At 32.9% G+C, this 24,356-nt stretch overlaps 1 protein-coding gene and 1 pseudogene across 6 annotated transcripts; both read right to left on the minus strand.

Moving 5' to 3' along the window:
- Positions 1 to 2,581: 2,581 nt before the first annotated feature.
- On the minus strand, positions 2,582 to 5,695 carry LOC18609016 (cytochrome P450 78A5-like; annotated as a pseudogene).
- Positions 5,696 to 14,343: 8,648 nt separating this feature from the next.
- TOM20-2 (translocase outer membrane 20-2) lies at positions 14,344 to 20,786 on the minus strand. 6 transcript variants are annotated; one of them, XM_088804021.1, is made up of 7 exons: positions 20,546 to 20,786; positions 20,194 to 20,272; positions 19,935 to 20,104; positions 19,798 to 19,845; positions 19,106 to 19,192; positions 17,289 to 17,439; positions 14,344 to 14,603 (listed from the first exon to the last, which is right to left on the minus strand). In XM_088804021.1, exons 1-6 carry the CDS (start codon positions 20,642 to 20,644, stop codon positions 17,314 to 17,316), a joined length of 609 nt encoding a protein of 202 aa, XP_088660147.1. In that variant the 5' UTR covers positions 20,645 to 20,786; the 3' UTR covers positions 14,344 to 14,603; positions 17,289 to 17,313. The 6 variants fall into 6 exon arrangements, with proteins under 6 accessions (XP_088660147.1, XP_007044034.1, XP_017972023.1 ...); XM_007043972.3 differs by having other exon boundaries at positions 14,344 to 14,696; XM_018116534.2 differs by lacking the exon at positions 14,344 to 14,603 and adding an exon at positions 15,798 to 16,225.
- Positions 20,787 to 24,356: the final 3,570 nt, after the last annotated feature.

Consider the following 24,356-nt stretch of genomic DNA (forward strand, 5'->3'; position numbering starts at 1 on the left):
TGATGGGAGGGCTCAAGAAACATATTTAATAAAAGGCTTTTACCCGAATTAGGTTCATTATGTACGAAAATATTATTTTAAAAGAAAACGTACGATGACTCCAATGATGGGAATTATTCGTTGAATTTGCGAAGGCAAGTTTCTCGGATAATTCCCTAGGTTAGAGAACACCTCGGATCCCACCAGTATGATGGGCGAATTCGGGAGAACATCCTCGATAAAAGGTTATTCGTCCAACATTTTTATCTCACGCCATGCATCTCATATTTCCTCACATTTGCATTCCATTTTAGGTTAAATATGAGATAAAATAAGAGAATAATAACTAAGGAAATATAGTGAACTTTAAAAAAATTAAAGCCTAATAAGATAATCTAAGAATGGTACCGTTCATGAAACGGGCATCTCGAGAGTGCTAATCCTTCCCCGAGCGTAACCGTACTCCCGAACTTAGATCTAGAAAAATGTAGATCAGTTTAAGGTTCTTTTCGGTGGGCTTAAAATTAATTTAAGGCTTCATCGATTAGAATCGAGTCAATAGGTGGCCAATCGCACCTAGTAAAAAAATATTGGTGGCGACTCCTAGTTTTTTTTTTTTTTAGAATTTTCACTCTCGTTTGGTGGTCGGGTTTTCGAACCCGCACGTTACGACAAGCCCAACATAAGGAAGACAAATGCAAAATGAAGGTTTAGGATGAGAAGAATACTGCTGGTCCTGCCACTTCAGAAATTGTAACTCCTAGAAAGTTACGCAAGATTCGTTGAGGAAGGGCTTCTGGATTTGGAGATTTTGGCCTTTATCCACAAGCTGTGCTAGATGTTGCTGGTACTGAGCATGAAAAGAAGAGTTGGTCCTGTTTGGTTTTCATTGGTGGCCTCTTATGAACTGGTACTACAACTTACTTCTTTTTCACGAACTAGTGCTGCAACTTACCTCTTTTAAAGGAATTTTGTTCTCAACAACATCAATGGACAATAAAAGTTAGCGATTTGTTTTTTATCTTTTTAGATAATTTATGAATTTTGTTAAAAACTCTAAATCAAGGTTAACAATTGAATACGATAGTAATAATAAAGACTTAATTTAATGTTTTTTGTGTTTTTTTTAATATTTTTCTAATTATTCACTCAATTATTTTGGATACAAGGGTAAAAAATGTAAACACACATTTTCTAAGTGATAAATTTCAATGTCACATCATCTGTCATGTGGTAATAACATCATCAAAATAACGTATAAACTTGTTACATGATAAATAACATGATATAAAAGTAATACTGTTGACTAATAGAAGTTAATCAACAATTAATGAGATTTTTCCTTTTTTAAAGGTTGCCATTTGTATTGATATAGAAAGTTACAAAAATCAGGCTAATAGTATCAGAAAAGAAAATCAAAAGGACTTAATTGATTCAAAATAAAAATTTAAAAACTTAATTGAACACAATAAAAATATAAAGACTTAATTAACTTTTTGTGATATAATACAAGAACTTATTTAAATATTATATATATATATATATATATATATATATATATATATATATATATATATATAAAAGAGAAATTCTCAATGACATAGGAGTGAAATCAAGTTAAAAATATCATAATCTTATCGTAATCTAATAAAATCACATTCATTTAGCTTATAATTTGTACATTTACTATAATTATGTTAATATTGTGCATTTTGGATAAAGTTAGAGGAAGAGAGAATTAAACCAAGACATTTACCCAACTAGATTGAAAGGTGGCTCACTCTCTCATCAGTTCCTCTTCATGTAAACAAAGTTCCATAAATTTTTAATTTACTAAGAATAAAAAATTTACACCTCAAATAATGAGATGAGTGATATATATATATATAAAGATTTACACCTCGTATTCTTCTCAAGATTCCTTAATTGGTAAATTTTGATAAAACTCATAGCTACGTAAGTGACTGAGTCTTAGTGTTGTATCATCAACCCGCCACATCGGTGGAGAAAAAGGTTGGACTAATGCTTTTACAACTTCCTTTCTTCTTTTCTTTCTCCATGAGCTTTAATTTGATTTTCTCCTTCTCTTTTTCCCAGGATAAAGTTATGGTGATGATGTCATAAAGCTTAGTCAAGGAGATTAATTGCTGCAGGAAAAAGAAAGAAAGTTGCTTTATCAAACCACCATAAAACTATGAATCCAATCACATTAAATTTAAACAAGTTGGCAGCTGGTACATGAACTCTTCCTCTTCCATGAACTTATTGAAGATTTGGAGAATAGACATTATTGTTTAGCATTTCTCTTCAAACCTCCTAATTAACTGCACTGACTTAACCTAGCATTACTCATAAAAGAAATAAAGGAACTAAACACTAGCATACAAAGTCTCAAGGACCTCAAATTTAACTTGCAAGGCTTATAGAGGGTCTTTTTTTTTTTTTTTCTTAAATGTGATTATGGAGTGTTTAATTTCCTAGTCAAGTTACTAATTATACAACTCGCGGTCACTTAGTACACCTTCCATGCATCGCACTTTTTTGTTAAATTATTTTAATTAACATTTCACAAATCATATATAAATGATTGATATGTCTTGCTTCATGAGACATGTTGATGGGTTGTTCGGGGAAGCACTTGACATGCCAAAGATTTTTTCATCTCAAGAGAAAGCCTCAAAGTCTCGGAGGGATCAACGTGATGCGCTGGCGCTGGAAGCCAACTGAAACGGTGGAGCAACCGTGCAAGCCACAGTTCCACGGTGGCTAACCCTAGTGCCTTGCCACGGCAGACCCTACGACCTGACCCAAAAGGCACAAGCCTCAGATTGGAGCCCATGATGGAAACATCCTCCTCCTCGACGAACTTTGCAGGACGAAAAGTCCACGGATTCTTCCAAACATATGGGTCATGGGTTATGGCCCACATGTTTAACATTGCGATGGTGCCCGCTGGGATGAAGGACGTTCCCACGTGGACATCATGGGTGGCTAAACAGGCCCATGAGAGCAGTGGCCTCGGGGGGTGCATCTTGAGAACTTCTTTCACGACTGCTCATAGGTAAGGGAGGCTTGGGAGATCAGAATCTTGAAGGTGCCCTGGCTTGCTGCTGCAGCGGCCGATGCAGGTGTCAATCTCTTGCTGGACTTTTGCTTGGTTGTCTTGGTGCAAAACCATCCTAGCCATGATCCATTCCAAAAGTATAGCAACGGTGTCGCTGCCTCGAAATATCATTTCTTGAACAAATACAAATTAAATCTTAGTATGCACGTGCGCGCGTGCCTGTATATATATAAACATATTTCACTCAATTAGACCTGACAAATCGTGTTAACATATTATAAACATATCAAATATGATTAAACATGAAACACGTTAAGATTAAATACGAACACAATACATTTAATATTCGTGTCTTAAATTTAAAATATGTACACGTATACGTTTAATACACGTGTAATATGATACGACACGATTAACACGTTTATTAAACATGTCAATATACGACACGACACGATTAATAACACGTTTAACACGATTAAATAAAAATATTTATAATTAAATATAATTTTATTATTTAAATTTAAAATCTATAATTATAAAAATAATTATAACAAAACAAAAATAATAATAATATCAAATAATCACCAAAAGTTAAAAATTAGGGTTGAGCATGTATAATTATATTATACTTTTTATAAAATTAAGAAAAAAACTTATTAAAATAATTATTTAAAATTATTTATATAAGGTTAAAATAGTTTTTAACTATTAATTTTTAATAGGTTAATAAATGTGTCACGTATACACGTTTAAACACGAAAACACGATTAAATAAACGTATTTAAACGTGTTTGTTGTGTCAGACACAATTAGACACGAAACATGTTAAGACTAAACTCAAAACCTGTTTAACCCATATCTTTTAGTGTCGTGTTAAAAATTACCAAGTCTACTCTCAATAGTTAAAAGTGAAAAGCACAAACCAATTAATTGTGTTTATGAATGAGCTAGGATTTATAAGTGAGTAGTCTACCATCTTGGATAACCTTGTATAGTTTTTTAAAATGGAAATCTTATATAATATGTGATTAAAAAGATAAAATTATAGTCCATCCAAGTAACTTAAAAAGAATACAAAAAGAATTCCAATGGGATATGTATCTAGCAGTCCATGGAACCTATGAAGGGCATCTAAGGAATAGAAAATAGGGTGGTGAAATATAAGTCTTATCACTGGGGATTCATCATCGAATCTTGAACCTTTTACTCACTTGCTTTGTTAAGGAAAAATTCACTATTTGACTCCACAAATTCAATCTTTTCGAGATGAATGAAAGCCTAGACCTTTTCGATCAAAAACAGACAACAAAAAATGTATGAAACCTATGACACGAACCTCTCTCGATCCAATACTAATATCTCACAGTATCTATGATAATAATCATAACCCCTGAATAGTGTGCATAGTTATCAAGTCAAATGAAAAGCAACGCCGGGAGAACAAAAACACTCAGTGTCTCAAAAACCCAAGCATAATAAAACAAGATTCAAGATGCTTTAGTTTTTTTTTTTCTTTTAATGGCAACTTAACTATAATCCAAGATGCTTGCAAAGATATTTATGATAGATTATATGTTTTTTATGATGCTTTATTCATTTGTTTTTTTGGTGATTATATATATGCTACTAATTAAAACAGAAAACAGTTTATACTCCAAGTAATAAAATATATGTATTTCTCAAAGAGAGACAAAGTCTTTACCCATAGTATAGCAACCATGTCCGAATCACTCAACTTATCCTCTTTAGGCAAAGCTAACAAAGCACTAAGAAAGTCATTTCCACCATTGCATCTCCAGCAGCCCTTTTCCTTTCTTCCACAATTTGACCTACAATAATTGCTACTTTGCTTGACAGCTTATGACACCTTCTTTTCACACCGTGAAAGTCCAAAAAGCTTAGGGGGCAATAGTCCTCCCAGTTAAACTCAGTTATTAATTCATACCCTTCTTTCACCAATAACCCTAGCTCCTCCCATTGCAAACACTCAGAACTCCCAAACACACTTTCTAGTATATTACGTAAAGAGCCCTTTTGCAATATTCCCCTTAACTTTACCAACCCTTTCTCTTCCATTCTTTTCCCTACTTCCACCAGCATTTCATCAGCCACTTGTTGGCGTAGCACCTCTAGTTAAGAAATTCTCCTAAGGGAGACATTATGGTTCACAGCAATCCTACGAAGGCGGCACTAATACTGGCCAGAGGGTGCGAACCCAATGGCATGTTCGAACATCAGCAAACAAGCTGACTCCTTGATTGGGCGGTTTGAAAATGAAGAACCTGAAAGGATTTCCCTAGCAGTGTCAAGGTGGCTACTGATGATCACATGCCTTGTTCCTAGACTGAATGTCATGAGCCTAGTTGCACCCAGTGAAGCAGCCAGGTAGGCTAATTTACGATGAGCAAGTGAACCCATTGGAGGCAAGGTTCCAAGCAGAGGCCAACTGACTGGACCTCAAAGGTGGGGAGAGTAGACATGGTGGTTTCTCCATGCAAAGCCTCCAGGGATTAGCCAGTATGTCAGGAAGAAAGATGAAACAAATAAGAATGAGAATAAACGTAGGGTGAAAGGCCATGGTGTTTAGTTTGTTGCGACAACATAGAAAAAGAGCAATAGAGAGAGGTTATTTGCTAGCATCGAAAGCTTCATCTTTTGCAAAATTAGAAAAAGGATTTGATTATAGAGAAAAGTGCTACTGGAATTGTCTGGAGATGGACGTTTGTCATAAGGGGATTGTAATTCGGATAGATCGTATATATAGTACGTGGAAAGCAGTAGTGGTTGAGGGGTGTGGTTAGGTTTGCTAACCCTGATTAAAAGATGAGATCACTCTGCTCTCTGCAATCATGATCATTAACTAATTAAACAGAGTTTCGTATCATTTGTTGGATTAATTCTTTTTTTTTTCTTTTTCCGTTATAGACTTAGATTTTCTTTGTCAAAACCTATTTGGTAAAGTCCCAGTAGACCTTTGGATTCCACTTGAAATAAAACAGAAACTTTAAATGATTCAACCTGGACTTATAATTTTACCTTTTCAATAATATAGCCCAATCCTTTATGGCTGTATATTGTCATTTACAGCTAAGAACTCCAAGTCTTCATACCAATTAGTAAATTTTAATGTGAAATTAATCTTGTTTAAGTATGGATGCCATTGATAATGCTGAATAGAGATCAAAATATATATAATAGGAGGGAGGGAAGGACACAAGCTAGTCCATTTCTAGCGTAGAAAAAGGCATCGAATGGCTGGTGTGAAGCCAGTGACTGGGATGCGGGCCATGCATCTCACATGGCAAGAATGAGGCAGGGAACATCCAGGAACTGGATTGAAGCCATTTCTATATGGAACAAGTACAAATAATTGCGAGAAGATCAATGATAAGGCTGGCTTAAGACCAACGGCCTTAAGCTCATGTCAGTAGACCTGACAAAGTTGTGGGATAGTCAAACACAAAACATTGAGAATAGATTCTCCCTTAGCAAGACCCCATTTTTTTTACCCAAAATAACTACACCAATCAATAGCCGATTGACTACTAAAATGTTATGGCAGAATTTAGAAACGACTTGAAGCCACCAAGAGAGTAATCAATAATAAAGAAATCATAATCTCATCATAAAAAAGATACCATATATAACCATTCATCTTAGAATTTTAATTTTGGAGATATTATAACTTAAAACTCGAATTTGAATACTTGAACATGAATTTGGACATGGAAAGTGTGGAATCTATGGGACAAAGAATGATTTATTCATAAAATACATTTCAACGTAGTTATTATTATTGTATGATACGTGATATGTATCGTACAATAAAATATTAATAGAAAATGATCCATATCTATAATTATATCATATTTGATCAAGTATCGACAATGTAACGTACGATATACAATATGTGTTTTACGATACAGGACGTATCCTAATTAATCTTAATTAATTATTAAAATTTTAATTATTTTATTATTTTTTTAAGTTACAACATGAAAAATTATGTATATATATATATGTTTTTGGAAGAATGATGTAAATCATTGATCCATCAATACTTTATACAAACTGAACCTAACAAGAACTTCTAATAAAACATCTCAATTTATCGTAAACCCTTTCCCTATACGTAACTAAGAGCCCTGTTAAAAACCATTTTATAAAAAAACCCAACAGGATAAAAACCATAGAAAGGGAAAAAGAGTACCCTATAGTCAACGAAAGAATACATTAACCTCTCCACATCTTAATGCTTTCAATATGAGCTCCTTATATCTCTAAGCACGGCATGTTGAATATTGCCGGACATATCCTCTATTTTCCTCCATGCCACAGCTACTTCAACCATCTCCTTCACTACTTTTGCTATCAAGTGAGCCACATTGTTACACATTCTTGGACAATATTGAACAAATTCACAGCCGACCTCGTGCAAGAATCAGTTTTCCATTATTGTCTCTAACCACAAAGCCCGCACCCGGTTTCTTTATATTTTATGAGTTTCAATCTTTATATTTTAAATAAAAAAATTAAAAAAATTAAATTCTTTTTTAATTTTAACAAGGTAAATTTTTTTAATTAATAAATTAATATCAAAATATATATTTTATTGAAAAATCTATTGTTGAAAGTTTAAATTCAAAAATAATCATCTTTACAATTTATGCCCTATAATCTTCAATTCTATTAAAAAAATATAATTTTTTTAGTTTTTTTTCTTTATTTTACATGCGTAAGTATTATTTATAGTTAGTTTGAAAATTTTTATGTTAGCTTATAATACAATACGATACTCAATATTTGATACTAAAAAATAAAATTTCGATACATGATATATATATATCTCTATTTAACAAATGTGTAGTTCAATATCATTTTTCAAAAAAAAAAAAAAAGGGTTTTTCGACCCACCTCTAAAACCTGAAAAAAGAAACAGTTTTAGCTCCGTATTTTAGCCCTTCATCAAGGGGATACAAACTTCCTAGATTCTATTTAGTACAAACTTTAGAGATATTTGTCTAGATTAAGTTTTAGATTGTAAAACCTTTCTTCCCCTTTAAAATTTTAAATACTAATAAAGATAGGTCAATTTGTAATGTAAAGAAAGATGTCGTGGTTGGATCATGACGCTCCCTAGGGCTCCTCAATAATGGTGGCAGCAGCACTCCGTAGAAGAAGTCACACGTAATAATAATCTTTTATTATGCATCAGCCTTTAGAATTAGACCTGCAACTGATGCGTCGCCTTTCTGTCAATTGACAACTCCATTCCATTCCACATAGAAAATGGTACTACATTTGCTCTTTGTTGGGTTTGGCTTCTTTCTTTATCTTTTCTTTTCTCTTTTTTTTTCCCCAGTTTTTCCCAATCGAATCAATGTAGTCTAGTGCCTTATGATCGTCAGGGTTTTTTGCTGGATTTCAGTACCTTATCTTGACAGTGAGGAGCCTACGCCAACAAAATTTTTAATCATAGCCCACGTCGGCGGCGATTGGCGAGTAGCGACGTGCTCATTTTCTTAGAAATGAAAGAGAATTCCATATTAGACATCGCTATCAAACACTGTCGACACAACATCACTCGTCCAGTGAATAGATCTCACGTGAAGGCCTAATACGTGATAACATCAAAGTATCTGAGCATAAAGAGAAGTTCCGCCTGATGTTGACGTTGGAAATTTTTCATAGCATCCTAGTGGCTTGTGAAGAGATTCCACAAGGAGAGAAGAAATGCTGTAAATGAGTAAAAAAGATGTACTGAATCGACAGAGAGCAAGTCAAAACAGCAGAGCAAAGATAAAGGATAAATAGACTAAGTAGGAGATGATTAGAATATTTTTAAAGAAATAAGCTAACAGTGAAAATGTATTTGCACTAACAGTAGGAATCCTTTCTCAAAATGATGGTTAAAACTTTGTATATAAAATTAAAAGAAACAGTTACTCAATTCATGCTTTAATACACTTAGGGCATGCTTGGTTTCTCATTCTTGAGATAAAGCTGCATTTGGTTTAATGGAATGACTATTTTTCAAAATAACCATTCTCAGAAAAGCCTACCAAGGTCCCTTTAGTAATAGCTATTCCAAATAATTGAGAATAAGAAAAGAAGTTGATTAGACAAATATGTCATTTTACAAAATAAAAAATTACCTTATAAAAAAATACCAAACTTATTTTTTTTCTCTCTCTTCCTCACTCCTCTCTCTAAAGCACAAAAGATACAAAATTTTTTACTTCATTTTCAAAAAAAGAGAAATGAAAATATTTAAATATTATTTAATATATTAATATTATTTCACTATAATAAATATTATAAAACATATTACTTAATATTATTATTTGAATATAATAAATGTAATAAAGAATATTATTAAGTATTATTTAAATTTAATGAAGAATATATTTTATCTTTTAATATTAAATATTATTTAATTATAATAAAAGGTTTAACTATCTTCTAATACAAAATATTATTAAATTATAATAAAAATATATTTGTATTTTGATGAAAATATTATTTAATTATAGTAAAAGTTATTTTGATTTGATTGCTCAGAATATTTTTATCTTTTAACAAAATAAATTTTTTAATTTTAATAAAGAGTATTTATTTCTTATCATAGTTTTTTTATTTTTTAACTAAAAAATCTTTAAATTTTAATAAAGGGTATTTTTATCATTTACCCATTATTCCTTAACCATTCTTAAAATTATTCCAGTCAACCAAATAATGAAATAAGTAATAATAGCAATTTCTATCCTATTCCATTCCTATGAACCAATCTACATAATAACTATTCTTCCTCTATTCTATTCCCTTAGAATGGTTATTCTATTCTCATTCTATTCTTTCTAGTGAACCAAGCATGCTATTAATGAGTAACACTTTTGAGAAAAGTTTCTATGTACATAATGACTAATATTTACTAAAATTCATTATGGGTTTAATAGTTTTATTGTATATAATGAGTAATAGTTAGAAATTCATTATGTGATTAGTCTTTTGGTAACGAGAGAGGACATGTTCTAACAAGTAAAACAAAATACACTAGAGGAGGTAGAGGAAAATTGAAGCAGTCTTTGCAGTATATGTGCTTTTATGGCAAGCGATGAGAAATAAGAAATCAAGGAATAGATGAAAGCGGCAGAACACAATGGATGGAAAAGAACTCAGTAAAGAGAATATTTGAAAGAGCTTTGAGAGAGTTTGGAGAGTAATCTCTAATTAATTTCTCCTCCCTTCTAAATTGTCAAACTCCCATATTTATACTAAATAAAAATGCGTTTTTACGAGTAGTTGCTTGAAGAAGAGTACTTTTAGAAGAACATGTTTTGTATGGAAGAACATGCTTGTTATGGGTATAGCATGTCCACTATGGAAAGAACGACTTATGTGAAGAGCGCATTAAATAACGGCTTATTGGACGTTGTAGGAAGAGCACATAATTGGATAGTGCTTTTAGGAGAAGACATTATGTATGGAAGAACATACTTGTTATGAGAAGAGCACGTCCACTATGAAGAACATGTTACAGAATAGCTTATTTGACGTTTTGGGAAGAACACGTGATTAGATAGTACATGTAAGTTTTAGATAGTAAAGTAGTAACACTTAACAATGTGCCACTTGTACTTTTAAGAAAAAAGAAAATGGTAAAGCACGTGTGCTTCAAAAAAAAGTTAAGAAAAAGTCTTTTTAATTATCTCAATATCTAAGCCATCAAGCCAAACTCTTTAAAATATCTCAAACGTTAAAATAACTCTGTAAACTTTACCACTCGTTCTAAATTACTTTCACTCTCTTGTGTGACACAGTTGTTCCATACTTGTTTTCATTCTGTAAGATAATATTTAAAGAAATAATTGTTAGCGAAAATTGGACAGTTATAGTGACTATTGAGGTAATGGAAGTTTTATGATCATTAATAATGTAACAAGAAATACTTATACTTTAAGAAAAATTTAAAAGGAAATCTGTTAACTATTTTCATATCTAAACCACTAAAGCAAATTCTCCAAAACATCTCAAATTTAAAATATCCCATAAATCCTAACCCTTATTCCAAGTTAATTCCACTATTATCTGCATGGAGCAATTGTTGCACTTGTTTTCATTATTTTTTTAATAGCATCACACTTGTTATAAAATAATTCTCAAATAAAAAATAAATTAGTAATCGAAATCAGGTACCTAAAAATCTCAATTGTAATACACATTTTACATTTGATGTGTCGTAAGAATCTAATTGGATTACTATTAGCAATTGCAGCTTGAACTTTGAAAGTCACGTGACTTAAGTTCAAAAAATTAATGACTCATAATATTTGAACCTAGATCATCACAATTTGAGATAAGCAAATTGGGTTCGAACCAATAAATCGGTTGAACTATACTAAGTTGTACTGTTACAATTCAATTATTTAAATTTCGATCTGCTGTCTCGATTTCATTGGTCTATCTGATTCGATTCTTAATACTCAAAATTCTCAACCAAACCAACTAAACAATCTATTATTAAATAATACATTTTAAATTAAGTTTTATATTTTTAATTGAATTCCTTAAGTCAAACTCAATTAACCTAAACCCAATAATCCATTATCCCTTATCCTCTCTGTGTCGCCTTTTATTCTTCTCCGCTTCATCTTCAATCTCCCCAGTCTCGATTCTTCTTCCTATTCTTCCCCGAGTCAGACAGTACCAAGACCCATCGACGACATCACTGCATCAACGCACACTAAGTCTTCATTTCAGTTCTTTTTCATCAAACCTAAAAAAATCTCAAGTCTAAAAGCTTACACCGCAATCAATAAATTACATTATCTTGTTTTATTTTCAAACACTAAAACAAAAGGTTATCTTCCTAATTTAAGTGAAATAAGTTAACATGTGTTTTGTATAGATGTTATAGTGGATTTAATATGCTGATATATATATATATATATATATATATATATATATAATATGTTGAGATATCTATACTATATATTAAAGGTGAGTTCAAATTAAAGTTCCAATTAAATGACAAGTGTTACTCAATCGAGTTCAAGTTTTTAATATGTTCATATGTTATTTTCATATTTTTCATTGCTACGCTTCTAGATTTTTCCCTTTCCCTTCTAGATTTCGCAGCCCTTTCTCAGTTCTAACTTTCTCCATTCTTTTCATCTTTTTCTTCTCTTTTTCCACTGCTCTTTTCTTTCTTTTATTTGGTGCTTTTTTGTTCATTTTCTTTGCTCTTTGATTTGTTTAGGTGCTGCTCTTCTTAATTTCTTAGTTTTTTTTTTATTTTGATTTGCAATTTATTTTTCTACCGTTTGTGTTGTTCTTAACTTTTGTGATTTTGACCTTGATTTTTGCTTTGCAAATTGGTTTGGTTTGTTATTTGTTTTGGCTTGATTGTTTACTCAATGTTCTAGATTTGGTTTGGTTTGTTTTTTTGCTTTGTTATTTTTATTATTGTTTGGGTTGTTGTTTTCATCTTTGAAATTTAGTTTCTTTTGAAATGGGTTTCATAGGTTTTTTTTTTTTTCATTTAATGTTGTGTTATTTCTTTTTTTCTGTGATGTTTAATTTGATTTTATGCTTTGGTTTTGTATTTTTTTTTACTTTTTAATTTCAACAAATTTTTTAGCTTTTATGTTTATGACAGGTTTTTTTCTTTCGTTAGAATAAATCGGTTTGGATTTTTAAAAATATTTCCACACTATGACTTTCAAGTTGTTCAAGTACAGGTAAATAATTTTTCCTTACACAATACAATAGTTTCCAATTATTTAAATATTTACTATTTTCAATATAGCATACTTTACTCTCTTTTTTTCCCATAATTAATAGCATCCTATATCATTTACCATGCACACTGAATGTTACACTCTTCTTGACCATCAACACATACTATAATGTTAATAATTTAGTTAGTTGTGTTGTTTTGACAACATCAATTACATAATTAAAGTGAACAATTTATTTAACTATATTCTTCTAATAACATCAAACAAAAAAATTAAACTTCTATTGATAATAATGACAAGATTTTCGTATAATATTTCAAACATTATCCACGAAATAACAATTTCTCATCACAACGTTCAGAAAATACTTTAATAATTTATATATACGTCAGAATATGTTTAAAAACAATTGATTTTGAAAAATCAACCAACCAATCGTAGTATTTCGATTTTTAAGAGGTTCAAAAGTATAATGGAACTGTAGTATTTCAATTTTCAACAGTGTAATTGAAATGATTCGATCAATTTATTAAATGAATTTGATTAATTCAATTTTTAACAGTTACCTATTGAAGTTTGATAGATTGCATAGCCTTTTAACGCTGACAATACACCAGAATCCCTATAATTTATGAGCTGATCTAAGCACCAAACATTGTTATTTCTATTTAAATTCTCCTAGGGTACTTTTAATGCTCTCTGTCTCACTCAGAGCGACAGCACCCCGTTGTTCCATCTAAAACGCAAGGGATGTGTACGCTTCACAACACCCATCACCCTTACAGGCTCCAAGAGAATGGAATTTAACTCCTAAGCAACCCTGGCTTTGCACACAAACTGCAGCTGCCATCCAATATATACTTGGTGGTACACCATCCACGTACACCAAAAGAGATGATGAATCAAATTCTTTAATCCCACTAATCCTAGAATCTCAGCCATAACCAACATTACGGAATTTGCAAATATTCAACAGTTTTCCATGATGCTGTCTCCCCAACCAATCAGCAATACTGGGATTGGGGTTCTGCAAATATTTAATTCAACACCACTAGTAATGGGCTTCCCAGGCACAGCATCTACTAATGCTAAGTATTCTAAGAATATGCTGCTTTGCTAACTGATTGGCTACAAAAAATGTGAAACAGCCACTCACCCCTTGCAAAATTAGAATAGCTTAGTATCGATTCGAGAAAAGAAGCGCACAAACCTAAAACAAATCTTTGACGAAAAGCCATTAACCAAAATCCTGATTTTAGCAAAGATCCAATTAAAGATGATTTATTTGGAACAAATAAACAATCAAGATATCTTTGCGGCAGATAAAAATATTCTAATAGCAGACCCTTCTGGGCGCATCATTGAGCCCAAAAAGCTAACCAAAGTGGGACGCTAAACAAAGTGGAATGCTTTGTTAGCTTTTACTACTTTAATATTATCATGGTACCTCCCAACTTCCACACATCAAGCCACTCCCACAAATTTGCCTGGTAAGATTTGTTTCCTCTAATAGCAAGGTGTACAGCACAAATTGGCCAGGAGAAAGTGGTGGGGACCAAATTTAGCAAAGGATAAACTCTATATCCAACTGAAAACTTCTTTAATTAGACCCAAGTTGCACATACTAACAACACAATAAACAACCACCTCCCAAATTTAGAGGGCGTCACAGGTCAGAACCTTAGAACCTGCTGATGGCCAAACCAACATCATAGCTGGACAAGTCAAATCCCTCTTTGTACCAATGACAACATCAACGCTCAAATAAAACTAGAAACAGCTGTAGACATTTAGCCTGCACATCATAGAAAGCCTGTAACCTACATGAATAATTAGCAAAGTTCATTCAAAATGTCGGCATTCAGATACCCCAAGGGCTTCAAAGGACATGGTTCATAACCCTTCCAATGCTCCTGAAGGTCAAAATAAAGCACATTCATTTTTCTTGGGTCACAAAGGCATAATAAACAGAGGACAAAAAATGTGCATCTTTGAAGGTAAGACAACATGTAGGATGAGAAATGGTCCCAAGGGTTCAGAGATGCCTAGAGTCACTTAATGATTGTAATATAATATCAAATGCATGAGGGAACTACGTGTCATTCCTAACAAGGAAAGACATAGGCTGGATGCCACCAGAAGGGAGGCTAGAGGCTGGGCAAGGACCACAAAAAGGTATCCTCCAACAGTGAATGCTGATAAAGATTGACAACTCCACTTATTTTGGCGGAGCAAATACTAGATATGGGCTAAAGAAACTAGTAAAACTAGAAAACTACAAGAGCTAACAACGATAATCATGTTAGTCAATACAGAGAAAATCATATGGTCAACGGAACTCTGTTAGGAAACAAAGAAAGAGTCAAACAAAAATGGAATTAAGCGACAGGCTTAGCTGCTTCTGATTCAAACTGTTTACAAGTTTGCAGACCAAAGAAAGTCAGTTCAGTCAAGAAGGGACACGTACAAGGTTTTATAAAGAGGACCATTATCAATGATTTTGCAAAACTATATGAAGCAAATTTTGTCGGTAAAACAATATGAAGCAAAGTTTGCCAACGATGTTTTTCTCATGTTCAGAATGCATGCAGTCAGAAAGAAATCAATTTAATATTCATGAAGCAAAATGCTTTAATCAACATTTAATGAGATATGGTTCAAGCCATTTTGAGAAGAAGCAAAACGAAACATACTCACAATAGAAGTATAGCCCGGCAAATCAAAGGACTCTTTTCCCATTGACAATCACAATTATCAGATATAAAGGACCATAAAACCAAACATTAGAAAACCAAAAACACCAATATGCACATTTTGAGATGACCATGAGGCTTCCTCCTTTCAACAATGCAGACGGTTAGAAAGGATCGAAGTGGTATTCACAAATATAGGCAAGAGGGAGAGAGAATTTATATTATAAGGTAGTTTAAATTTAATTTAATAGAATAAAAAAATCAGCTATATTTCTCACATATATTCACCCATAGAATTTCTTTCTTTTTCTTCAAAAAATATTTGATATCATTGTTAGGTATTCCAGAAAATGAAGAGATTGGTGCTGGCCAATTTGGATCCTTAAGTTCTTCCTGGCTCATTTGAAGTTCAAGTATTTACTTGGGACAGAAAATACAGGATGTTTCACTTACAAATCACAATCAACATTAAAAATATTAATCACATTATAGAGCATAATTGTGCAATATGATCCATATAGACTATTTTGTTATTGTTGTGGTTTTGCCTTACCTTTTCTGACAAATAATAGTTACCATACGATAAAAGGCTATGATCTTCTAAACATTATTGCATGTATCAATCCCAACAAGAAATTGCAGGATTCAGGATGCCCAAGCTGCAGCTTCCACCAAAAACTCAGCAGAAAATGTTTCTGTTGCTAATTGAAGCAATGAAAACAGGACAAGAAAACTTGAAATCCCTGTAACTGACCATGCCAGTACAAATTCATTTTTAGAGATGGTAAAAACCAGTCAAACCCAATCCAATCGAAGTCACAGTTGTACCGGGTCGGAGTGGTCTGGATTCACTTGATCTAAAATTTAAAGTCTAATTAAAAGTTAAAAATTCTTGAATGTAAGATGAATCTTACCCTTTTTCATACAAGCTAAAAGAGTCAAAGCATTAAAATATATTTAAATAAATCATTAAAATAACCATTACTGCTGCTGGCTGAACTCATTGGGACCCAGCAACTGCCCAAGAGACTTGACCAGTTTACCTTATGTACTAATTTCTTAAAACTAGCCTAAACTATAAGCTGGAAGAATGAAACTGAAAGCCCATGACAAATACAAGAAAAGATCAAAAGAAAATTTCCATAAAAGAAACACTTTATTTTCAAGACAATGGCCTTGGACCAATTCACTTTTGCACTATTAACTCTCTTCAATAGTTAAAGATACGTGATCTTTCTTTTTTTTTTGAAAGTTAGAGTTCATTCATAAAGAAAGGATGTCCATGTACATACAGAGGAAGGGTCAAAAGATATGTGCTCTTTCTATATGGGTCAACTTTTTATACAATGATCCATCATTCTTGGCAAAATCATCCAGTGGTCACCAATTTCTGTAATATTCACACTGGAGTAACAGAGAATAGAAACAATCAAATGATAGAAAAGATATTTGCACTGTGTCTAGCAGCAGCCCAGCACAGATACTGAAATATTTTACAAACACAGTAGATCTCTCCATTAATGAAATGATCAAAGGTCAAGAAAGAAGCATGCTAAACTGACTACAGAAACATGTTAACAAGGAAAGGCCAAAGTCAAAACAAAATCCTTATTATATCTATTCAATTATTAAATTCAAAATTATATCCAAGATAACCATCCTAATCAATTTGTAATAATAGCAAGGGAAAAGAAAATACTAACAAAATCAAAATGTGACAACAAACCACTTGCTCCAATTTACTACATTGCACCAGGTGAACCTTCTAAAGAACAAATATGAAACTTCCACCAAAATTACCAGAATGGTTACCTCAAGAATTATTGAAGCAAGCATTTTATCTTGGAGGAGGTGGAGGAACATGGGATTTCGCCATTCCCACCCATGCAACAATTCCAACAGCAAGGATTATCCATCCAAATATGTCATACTTTAAATCACTGCTCTTCTTCTTCTTCACAGCCTGAATATAAACAAATAAATCAGCAAGGATCTTCTGCACTTAGAGTGAAGTGTTCACAGACAATTTAGGTATCAATTAAAAATCTATGTTGCACCGGAGGTTCCTCCATATTAATGGCTAATGTCAGGATAATGTTACATGGTTCACCCTAAGGTGTGAGAAGGGGGAGGGAGGCAGAGTTAGACTTTTGAAATACTCAGATTCAGTTCATTTTCAGTCCCACTTTGTTAAAGAAATTTAACCAAAACAAAGCTCACAAAGCTAATTTATTACAGCATAAATTATTTTTTCTTTTAATGTTTGAAATCTGAAGTTGAAAAGATAATTGCTGACTTTGCAGATAGCAGTGTGGTTGTACATCACATCAGTGATCGACTGGTATTTATTAGTTGATGGGAAGAGCACAGCATTCATGAGCAGCCTCCAAACTCCAACAGCATTTATGTGCTAAGAGTGGTTGTAATGACTACGCCTTATTTGCGTATCTAAATAACGGGAGGCTTGGTTGGGAGCCTAAGGAATCATAATAAACCATATTGAATCTTATGCATATTTAAGCCAGGCAGTAGGGGGCTTTATTTAATGCAAGTAAAGTTCTTTTGGGCTTAGAACTATAGGGAACCCATCGATAAGTATTTTATTGCATTCATTAATTGAAGAAACAATTAGAACAACTTCCAGCTATTATATCTTTCTAATTGATTCACAAATCAATCAATCTTGATCGTGATGTCTGAAAAAACTGAATGAAGCCTAGAAAACCTTTTTTTTTTCTTTTGTCAACTACAGTTTCTTGAAGTAGAATCCAGACCTGCTAAGCAGCCCCATTTTCATTACCTAAACCTCACAAAGCCATGATCAAATCCTAATGAACATCTATGTCAACAAAATGACAGTTTATCTTCACAGGAAAATATTGCCTGCCCCTGGATGGAACAGCCCCATGCAAAGCCAGGCCTTTAAACTTCCATCACAATAAAAGGAAAAAAGAAACCCCAACGAGAGGATTGTTTTAGCAAACAAAGTAAAGATTTCAGAGAGAAAAAGAGACTCTATTTGATATACAGTCTAAGACAAGGACAATTCTCAGGAAATTTAACAGTCGAGAAGATAAATCACATCCTATTATAGATATGGTCCCATGATGAAAGGCAATCATGGCACATGGATCAGTTACGATGCAGAATATGTCCATTGCACACATGAATTGGATGCCTTCTCACACTCATGTGGAACTATTTATTTGAGTCCATGATAGGAGAACATAAATAAACAGTTTGAATCCATTAAAATAATAATTAAGGCTTACATATCAATATCTGAATCATTTTACTATCTTCATCTAACTGATACATACATGAACTTATGCATATAATGCAGTACATGCACAACAATCTAACTAGATCATTGAAAGGAACCACTCACCTGGGAAACAAAATGATGGAAACTAAGAAATATAAAGAAGAAGCATAAAATAATTTTTGGAATAAGGAATGTCTAAAAGACAAACATATAACAAACTCAGATCATGTAATAAGAAAGGATATTGAATACAAGCACTTCCACGGAAAAATTAAGTATGGAAACAAACAGAAAGGAATTGGATGAATAAGCAAGGAAGGGAAGGTTTGGGCGTCAAAGACAAAAATGACAAAAGAAATCTCACATTTGCAGTTGAAGAAGCAGAAGGTGACCCAGCCATAGTCTGTTGACCAGCTGCAGCCTTCTGGAACTCCATATGCAGCTCTGGAGCCTAAGAAGACAAACAAATTCATTGGCAAATATCAGTCATCAAATAAAAAAGATATCCTTAAAAGCTTAGACAATTCACAGCATATATCATGAATGGTTCTCTCCAAGCCTGTGGCATCAGCATGAACACACTTCTCAGCCCACACACTGATTTAGAGAATCTTTCTTCTCTTTCCCAAGAAAATTAACACAGCCATTCCACATAAAAGGGAATTAAAAATTAAAACCAAACTAATGTAGGTAAAACAAAAGGACAAAACCAATCTGTGCTAAACTTATCAAGCACAGGATGCTATTACCTGCTATAGCAACTTAAAAAAATCATACTACGTAATTCCACACTAGCCACAACCTTATCAATGATGAACCAACTTGCTTCTAAAAAGTTAAGACTAGATTACCACATCATCTAAGTTTATTTCAAAATGATTAGCAGCTACAATGCTAAAACATAAATGACCTGAAGTTTTATAGGGAAAATTTTCTGAGGTTTACTTACACACTAGCATAAATCTTGCTCCTGTGAATGAAAAAATTCATTCTTTTTGGATAAATGAAAGCGAAAATTCTCAACTAGAAGTAAAACAAGAAAAAGCAAGTATATACCTTAGCTGCAACTTCTAAAGACTTTTGATATAGCTCATTGCCCGGATCCTACCAAAAAAAAAAATCCCCAAAGTTAGCTTCTAGAACATTCGAATATGAAATTTACAAAAAAATACTTGAAATTTTAAAGAAGGTACCGCATCCACTGCTCTTTGGAAAAACTGAGCTGCCTTATCAAAGGAAACCTTTGCCTCATCAAGATTGGTAGTCATAAATGCGGAAGTGGAGTAAGCATTTCCCATGCACCACAAAGTTTCATGCTTGGAGGGACTTATCATCAAAGCCTCATCCAATTTCGAAATTGCATCTATGTGGCCAATATTCATTGCATTAGCCGAGAGAGAGAGAGAGAGAGAGAAACTAACATAGGAATAATTCAAGAAAAAGATAGAATACCATTTATAATCTTCTTTGCTTCGGAAACAGTCTGAAATTGAGCTAATTCGAGCAATGCTCCTCCCCATTTGGTTAAATTCTGCAACCATTTTATGCAAAGATACAAGATGAAATTTAAAGAAAATAAATAACAAGAAGACAAGTGTCGAACCAAAATTAACACTAGGATAACAAAATTTCATTTAAAAACTGATCAACAGAGGAAGGTAACCGTAAACAAAGAAAATACTAAGAAGATTCAAAAAGAAAAAACACTAAAGCAACCAACGAGAAAAGTTAACCGTATAATACAGTTGAGTACGTATTTTGCAATGCTTTACTAGAAAAAGAAAAGAAATGAACAAATAGAAACCTCCGCGTCAAGAGGGTCCTTGGCGTAGTTAAGTTCAGAGGTTTTTCGAGTGTGTTCGGCGACTAATAGGCGATCGAAGTCGGACTGAGAAAACTCCATTTCTTCTTCTCAGTTTCCAACCGTCTGAGCGCAGCTGCTAGCTAGGGTTTTTAAAAAACCCGTGGTGGCCCTTGAAATTTGGCGCTCCTTTCCCCTTTCTTTTCTTTCCTGTTTCTCACTTTCGTCTACTAACTTAAACTTCCACGTCGCGGACAGCTTGGCCCGGTTTTAAGCTTGGGACATTCCACGCGTCCCGGACCGACGTTGTAGTTATTAAATCTTATTTTGATTTTTTTTATATTGGATTTGAAACTTTTTTAATGCGGTGATTTTATATTCAATTAATTTTCTGTATACACATAATAATATTATTATTTTTATACACTAGACTATGGCTTATACGTTGCACACGACCCTCTTTGTAGCTCTCTTTCTCTTCAATTCATTTTTTTTCTTTTTTCTACGACTTTCACGTGGTTAAATGAGAAAGCTTTCTTGAGGTTTCCTTTTACTTATGTAATAAATTATATAAAATTTAATAATTTAAGTTTATTAAATAAAAAAATTATCATAAATAATGGTTTACCAATAGTGCCAAAAAAATCAACAAAAAATATCATTTTATGAAAAATATCCGTATACATAATCTTGAATTTAACCCACCAAACTATTTTCTAATAAAAGTGATCAAAATTAAAATAAAAAACTATCTAATGTTCTCTTTATTAATATTATTTATAAGAAAACTATTATTTACATTAGCATATTTTAATAAAAATCAATTTATGAAAAATAAAAAGAAGACAAAATGCGGTAATTGTGCACTGGAAGTTGTTGTAAAACTTATCTTTACTCACTAAATAAAAATAGTAAGTACATGTTTGTATTCATTCATTGGCGAAACATATCTAGTTGTTAATAATGAAGCAAAATATGTTGTTGTTTTTTTTTAAGTGAAGTACATTTTTTTATTAATATTTCGAATACGTACAGAAAAATTGAGTAAATTGTGATAAATAGCCAACCTGATAAGCTTATTTCAAAAATAACCTTCAATATAAATTTAACTATTTTTACCCAACTTTTACTATAACATGACAATAATGCCCTTAAAACCATTTTGGATAAATTAAATGCTCCTAATATTTCCCCATTTTTCCCTCTCATTATTCAGCTCTATCTAATTTTACCACCATCATATGTCTCTTTTTGCCTATTTCTCTCTATCTCATCATATCGTCGTTGATCTTTAGACGAAAAAGCAAGACATAGCAGGTAACAACATGTTTTGGAGTTTATTGGTTTACATTTACAAAACCCTCTCTCTGTCTATTTCTCACATCTCACCATATCATCATCGATCTATAAATCCAAGAGTATGGCATGACGAGTAACAACATATTCTTAAGTTTATTGGTATTGAGTTTTTCAATGATTCAAATATAGTCAAGACATGTCTGGGCATGTAACAAAGTAATTCATGTTTTGGCATGTAATTGTCACAGCCCAAATGCCGGGCCATGATCGGATCATGGGCTCAATAGGCATAGCCCACTAAGCCTAAGCAAGCCTTTTTATGCAAACCCGATCATCATTCCAAACCATCATTTCTAAAACCACATATTAAAATTCTGAATTAAAATATTTCAGTAATATTCTATAGTGACCCAAAACTCACAATTTTATTATGTCAAAATAATATCATCTGTTTGCCAACTCATAGTGGCATCGGTAATCAAATATATATAATTGACTTATAACATGGATCCTAGCGGATTACATTACATGTACGCGTTCACAAGTAATAGACCTTTGACTGTCAATGGAGTGACCATAGGTGAAGGTACAGCTATTGAGATGCCATAGTACCTACTAAGAGGATGAGCATACGTGGACACTCAATCTAGGTCCCAACTATCTTCGAATATGAAAACATGAAGTTTAAAAACATGAAGTTTAAAAACATGAGTATAAAACTCAGTGAGTGAACATAAGAAGGGAACAAGCAATCAATAGGAAGAATTTGAAAATCATGATGCACTTCTTTCAAAAACAATGCAATTGATTTAGTTTCTTACTAAAAACCCCTCATTTCAAACTTTGATTAATAATCTCCTAGTGTTGCAAAAACCCAAGATTTAGCCATGAAGTTAAATGGGTGAAAAATATGTCAAAATCAAGCAAGGTAGCAAGCATGGCAGCAAGTTTCTCGTTGCAGCGAGTTTCAGGCGGCTAAAACAGAAAGTTTCTCACTACAACGAGAAATAGTGTCAATTTGCATGTATATCAATTTTTCTAGCATATCTCCCGTTATAGAAGTCCAATTGATCTGATTTTTGACCATTAGAAAGGTAAGAGGCAGGGCTACAACTTTGATGTTTACCACTTTTCCCAGTTCAGATGGGAAAGTGGTAAAATCTTCGTCAAAGTGAAAGCATTGCACTAGAACCCGAGAGTTTCTAGCTGCAGCGAGATTTATTCTCACTGCAGCGAGTTGCTGGTTGCCAAAACAGAATGTTGCTCACTGTAGCAAGAATGTTTTCTCACTACAGCGAAAAGTAGGGCACCTAAATGCAAAAAGGACCTCTTTTGCACTAAAAATCCATTTGGTACTGCAATAAAATCAATTTTTAAAGAAAATAGAAAATTCTCAAGATTCACCATGCCAATTTCAACATGCCATACAATCACATTTTACAATCACACACATTCTATCACATATCTATAGATATAATCATATATAACACCTACACCACCTTGCCTTCCTCAGCTCTTGTGCACTCCCTACACGCACAATGCAATACCACCATATGTGCACTCCTTACTCACATATTTCAATGTCATCATGTGTGCACTCCCTACTCGCACACCTCATTATCATCATACAACATTATTTATCATTGCACAACATACATTCAAATATGTATACCAACACAATATAGGAGCACATGAATTCATCCTCTTTACACATTTCACACCTTTTACAACATCAAAGCATTTATCAAGGGCTTGTTCCCAAGCACCCATTTTTAATGAAAAGTTGGATAAAATCATGCAAATAATTCATGTCAACACAATTTTATTTTCCAAAACAATTTTGAGATGCAAGTTCACTCACCGATATTATTGAACCTTTAATTAACTCTAACCTCCACTAATGGTTCAAATGGGCAGGTGAGGCCTTGTTGGAACCTATACACACACAACATCACAAACCAACCCAAATTGGCATTAATATAATTCCAAAAGCTCTTTCTTAAATCAAGTTCCACTAGTTATTCCTAACTAGCTTCCAATTGCCATTAAATGGCTATCTATTCTTTCTACTCTAGTAACTTTAGAAATAAATAAACAAACCTCAATAATAAAACAACTCATAACTTCAATTACTAGCCATTATCAACAACCTAAAATCAATCCTCATTCATCACTCACCTTGGTGGATTTGTAGTTGAATTCCTTCTCAAGAATACTCAAGCTATCATGGAAATTCTCTCTCTAAAATTTCCAACTAGTGAGAGGAAGTGTAGAACAAAGACTTTTTAAGGGTTTTAAGATGGGAGAGTGAAAGAGCATAAAAAGTTCTATGAAAAAGTGCTCAAAAGCATAAAAACTGAAGCTAGAGAGAGAAAGTTATGGAAGCTTTAAGGGAGGCTTCCATGGAGGATGAAGAAACGTGAAATGGGAGGAAAAAGAAGAAGAAGAAGAAGAAGGAGCTGCTGGAGCTCAGATATTTATGCTTCAAGTTAATCCAAATTTCCATCGAAATTAC

This window comes from Theobroma cacao, chromosome 2 (assembly GCF_053813885.1).
Source record: "Theobroma cacao isolate CCN51 chromosome 2, ASM5381388v1, whole genome shotgun sequence".
NCBI lineage: Eukaryota > Viridiplantae > Streptophyta > Magnoliopsida > Malvales > Malvaceae > Theobroma > Theobroma cacao.

Bases quoted from the DNA above. Each gene is read 5' to 3' on its own strand.
- TOM20-2 (XM_088804021.1), bottom strand. From the start codon at position 20,644: ATGGAGTTTTCTCAGTCCGACTTCGATCGCCTATTAGTCGCCGAACAC. The intron at 19,846-19,934 runs GTACCTTCTTTA...TTTTTTTGGTAG, and splicing joins TCCAAAGAGCAGTGGATGCG to GATCCGGGCAATGAGCTATA. The intron at 17,440-19,105 runs GTGAGATTTCTT...GTTTATATTCAG, and splicing joins CTGCTTCTTCAACTGCAAAT to GCTGTGAAGAAGAAGAAGAG.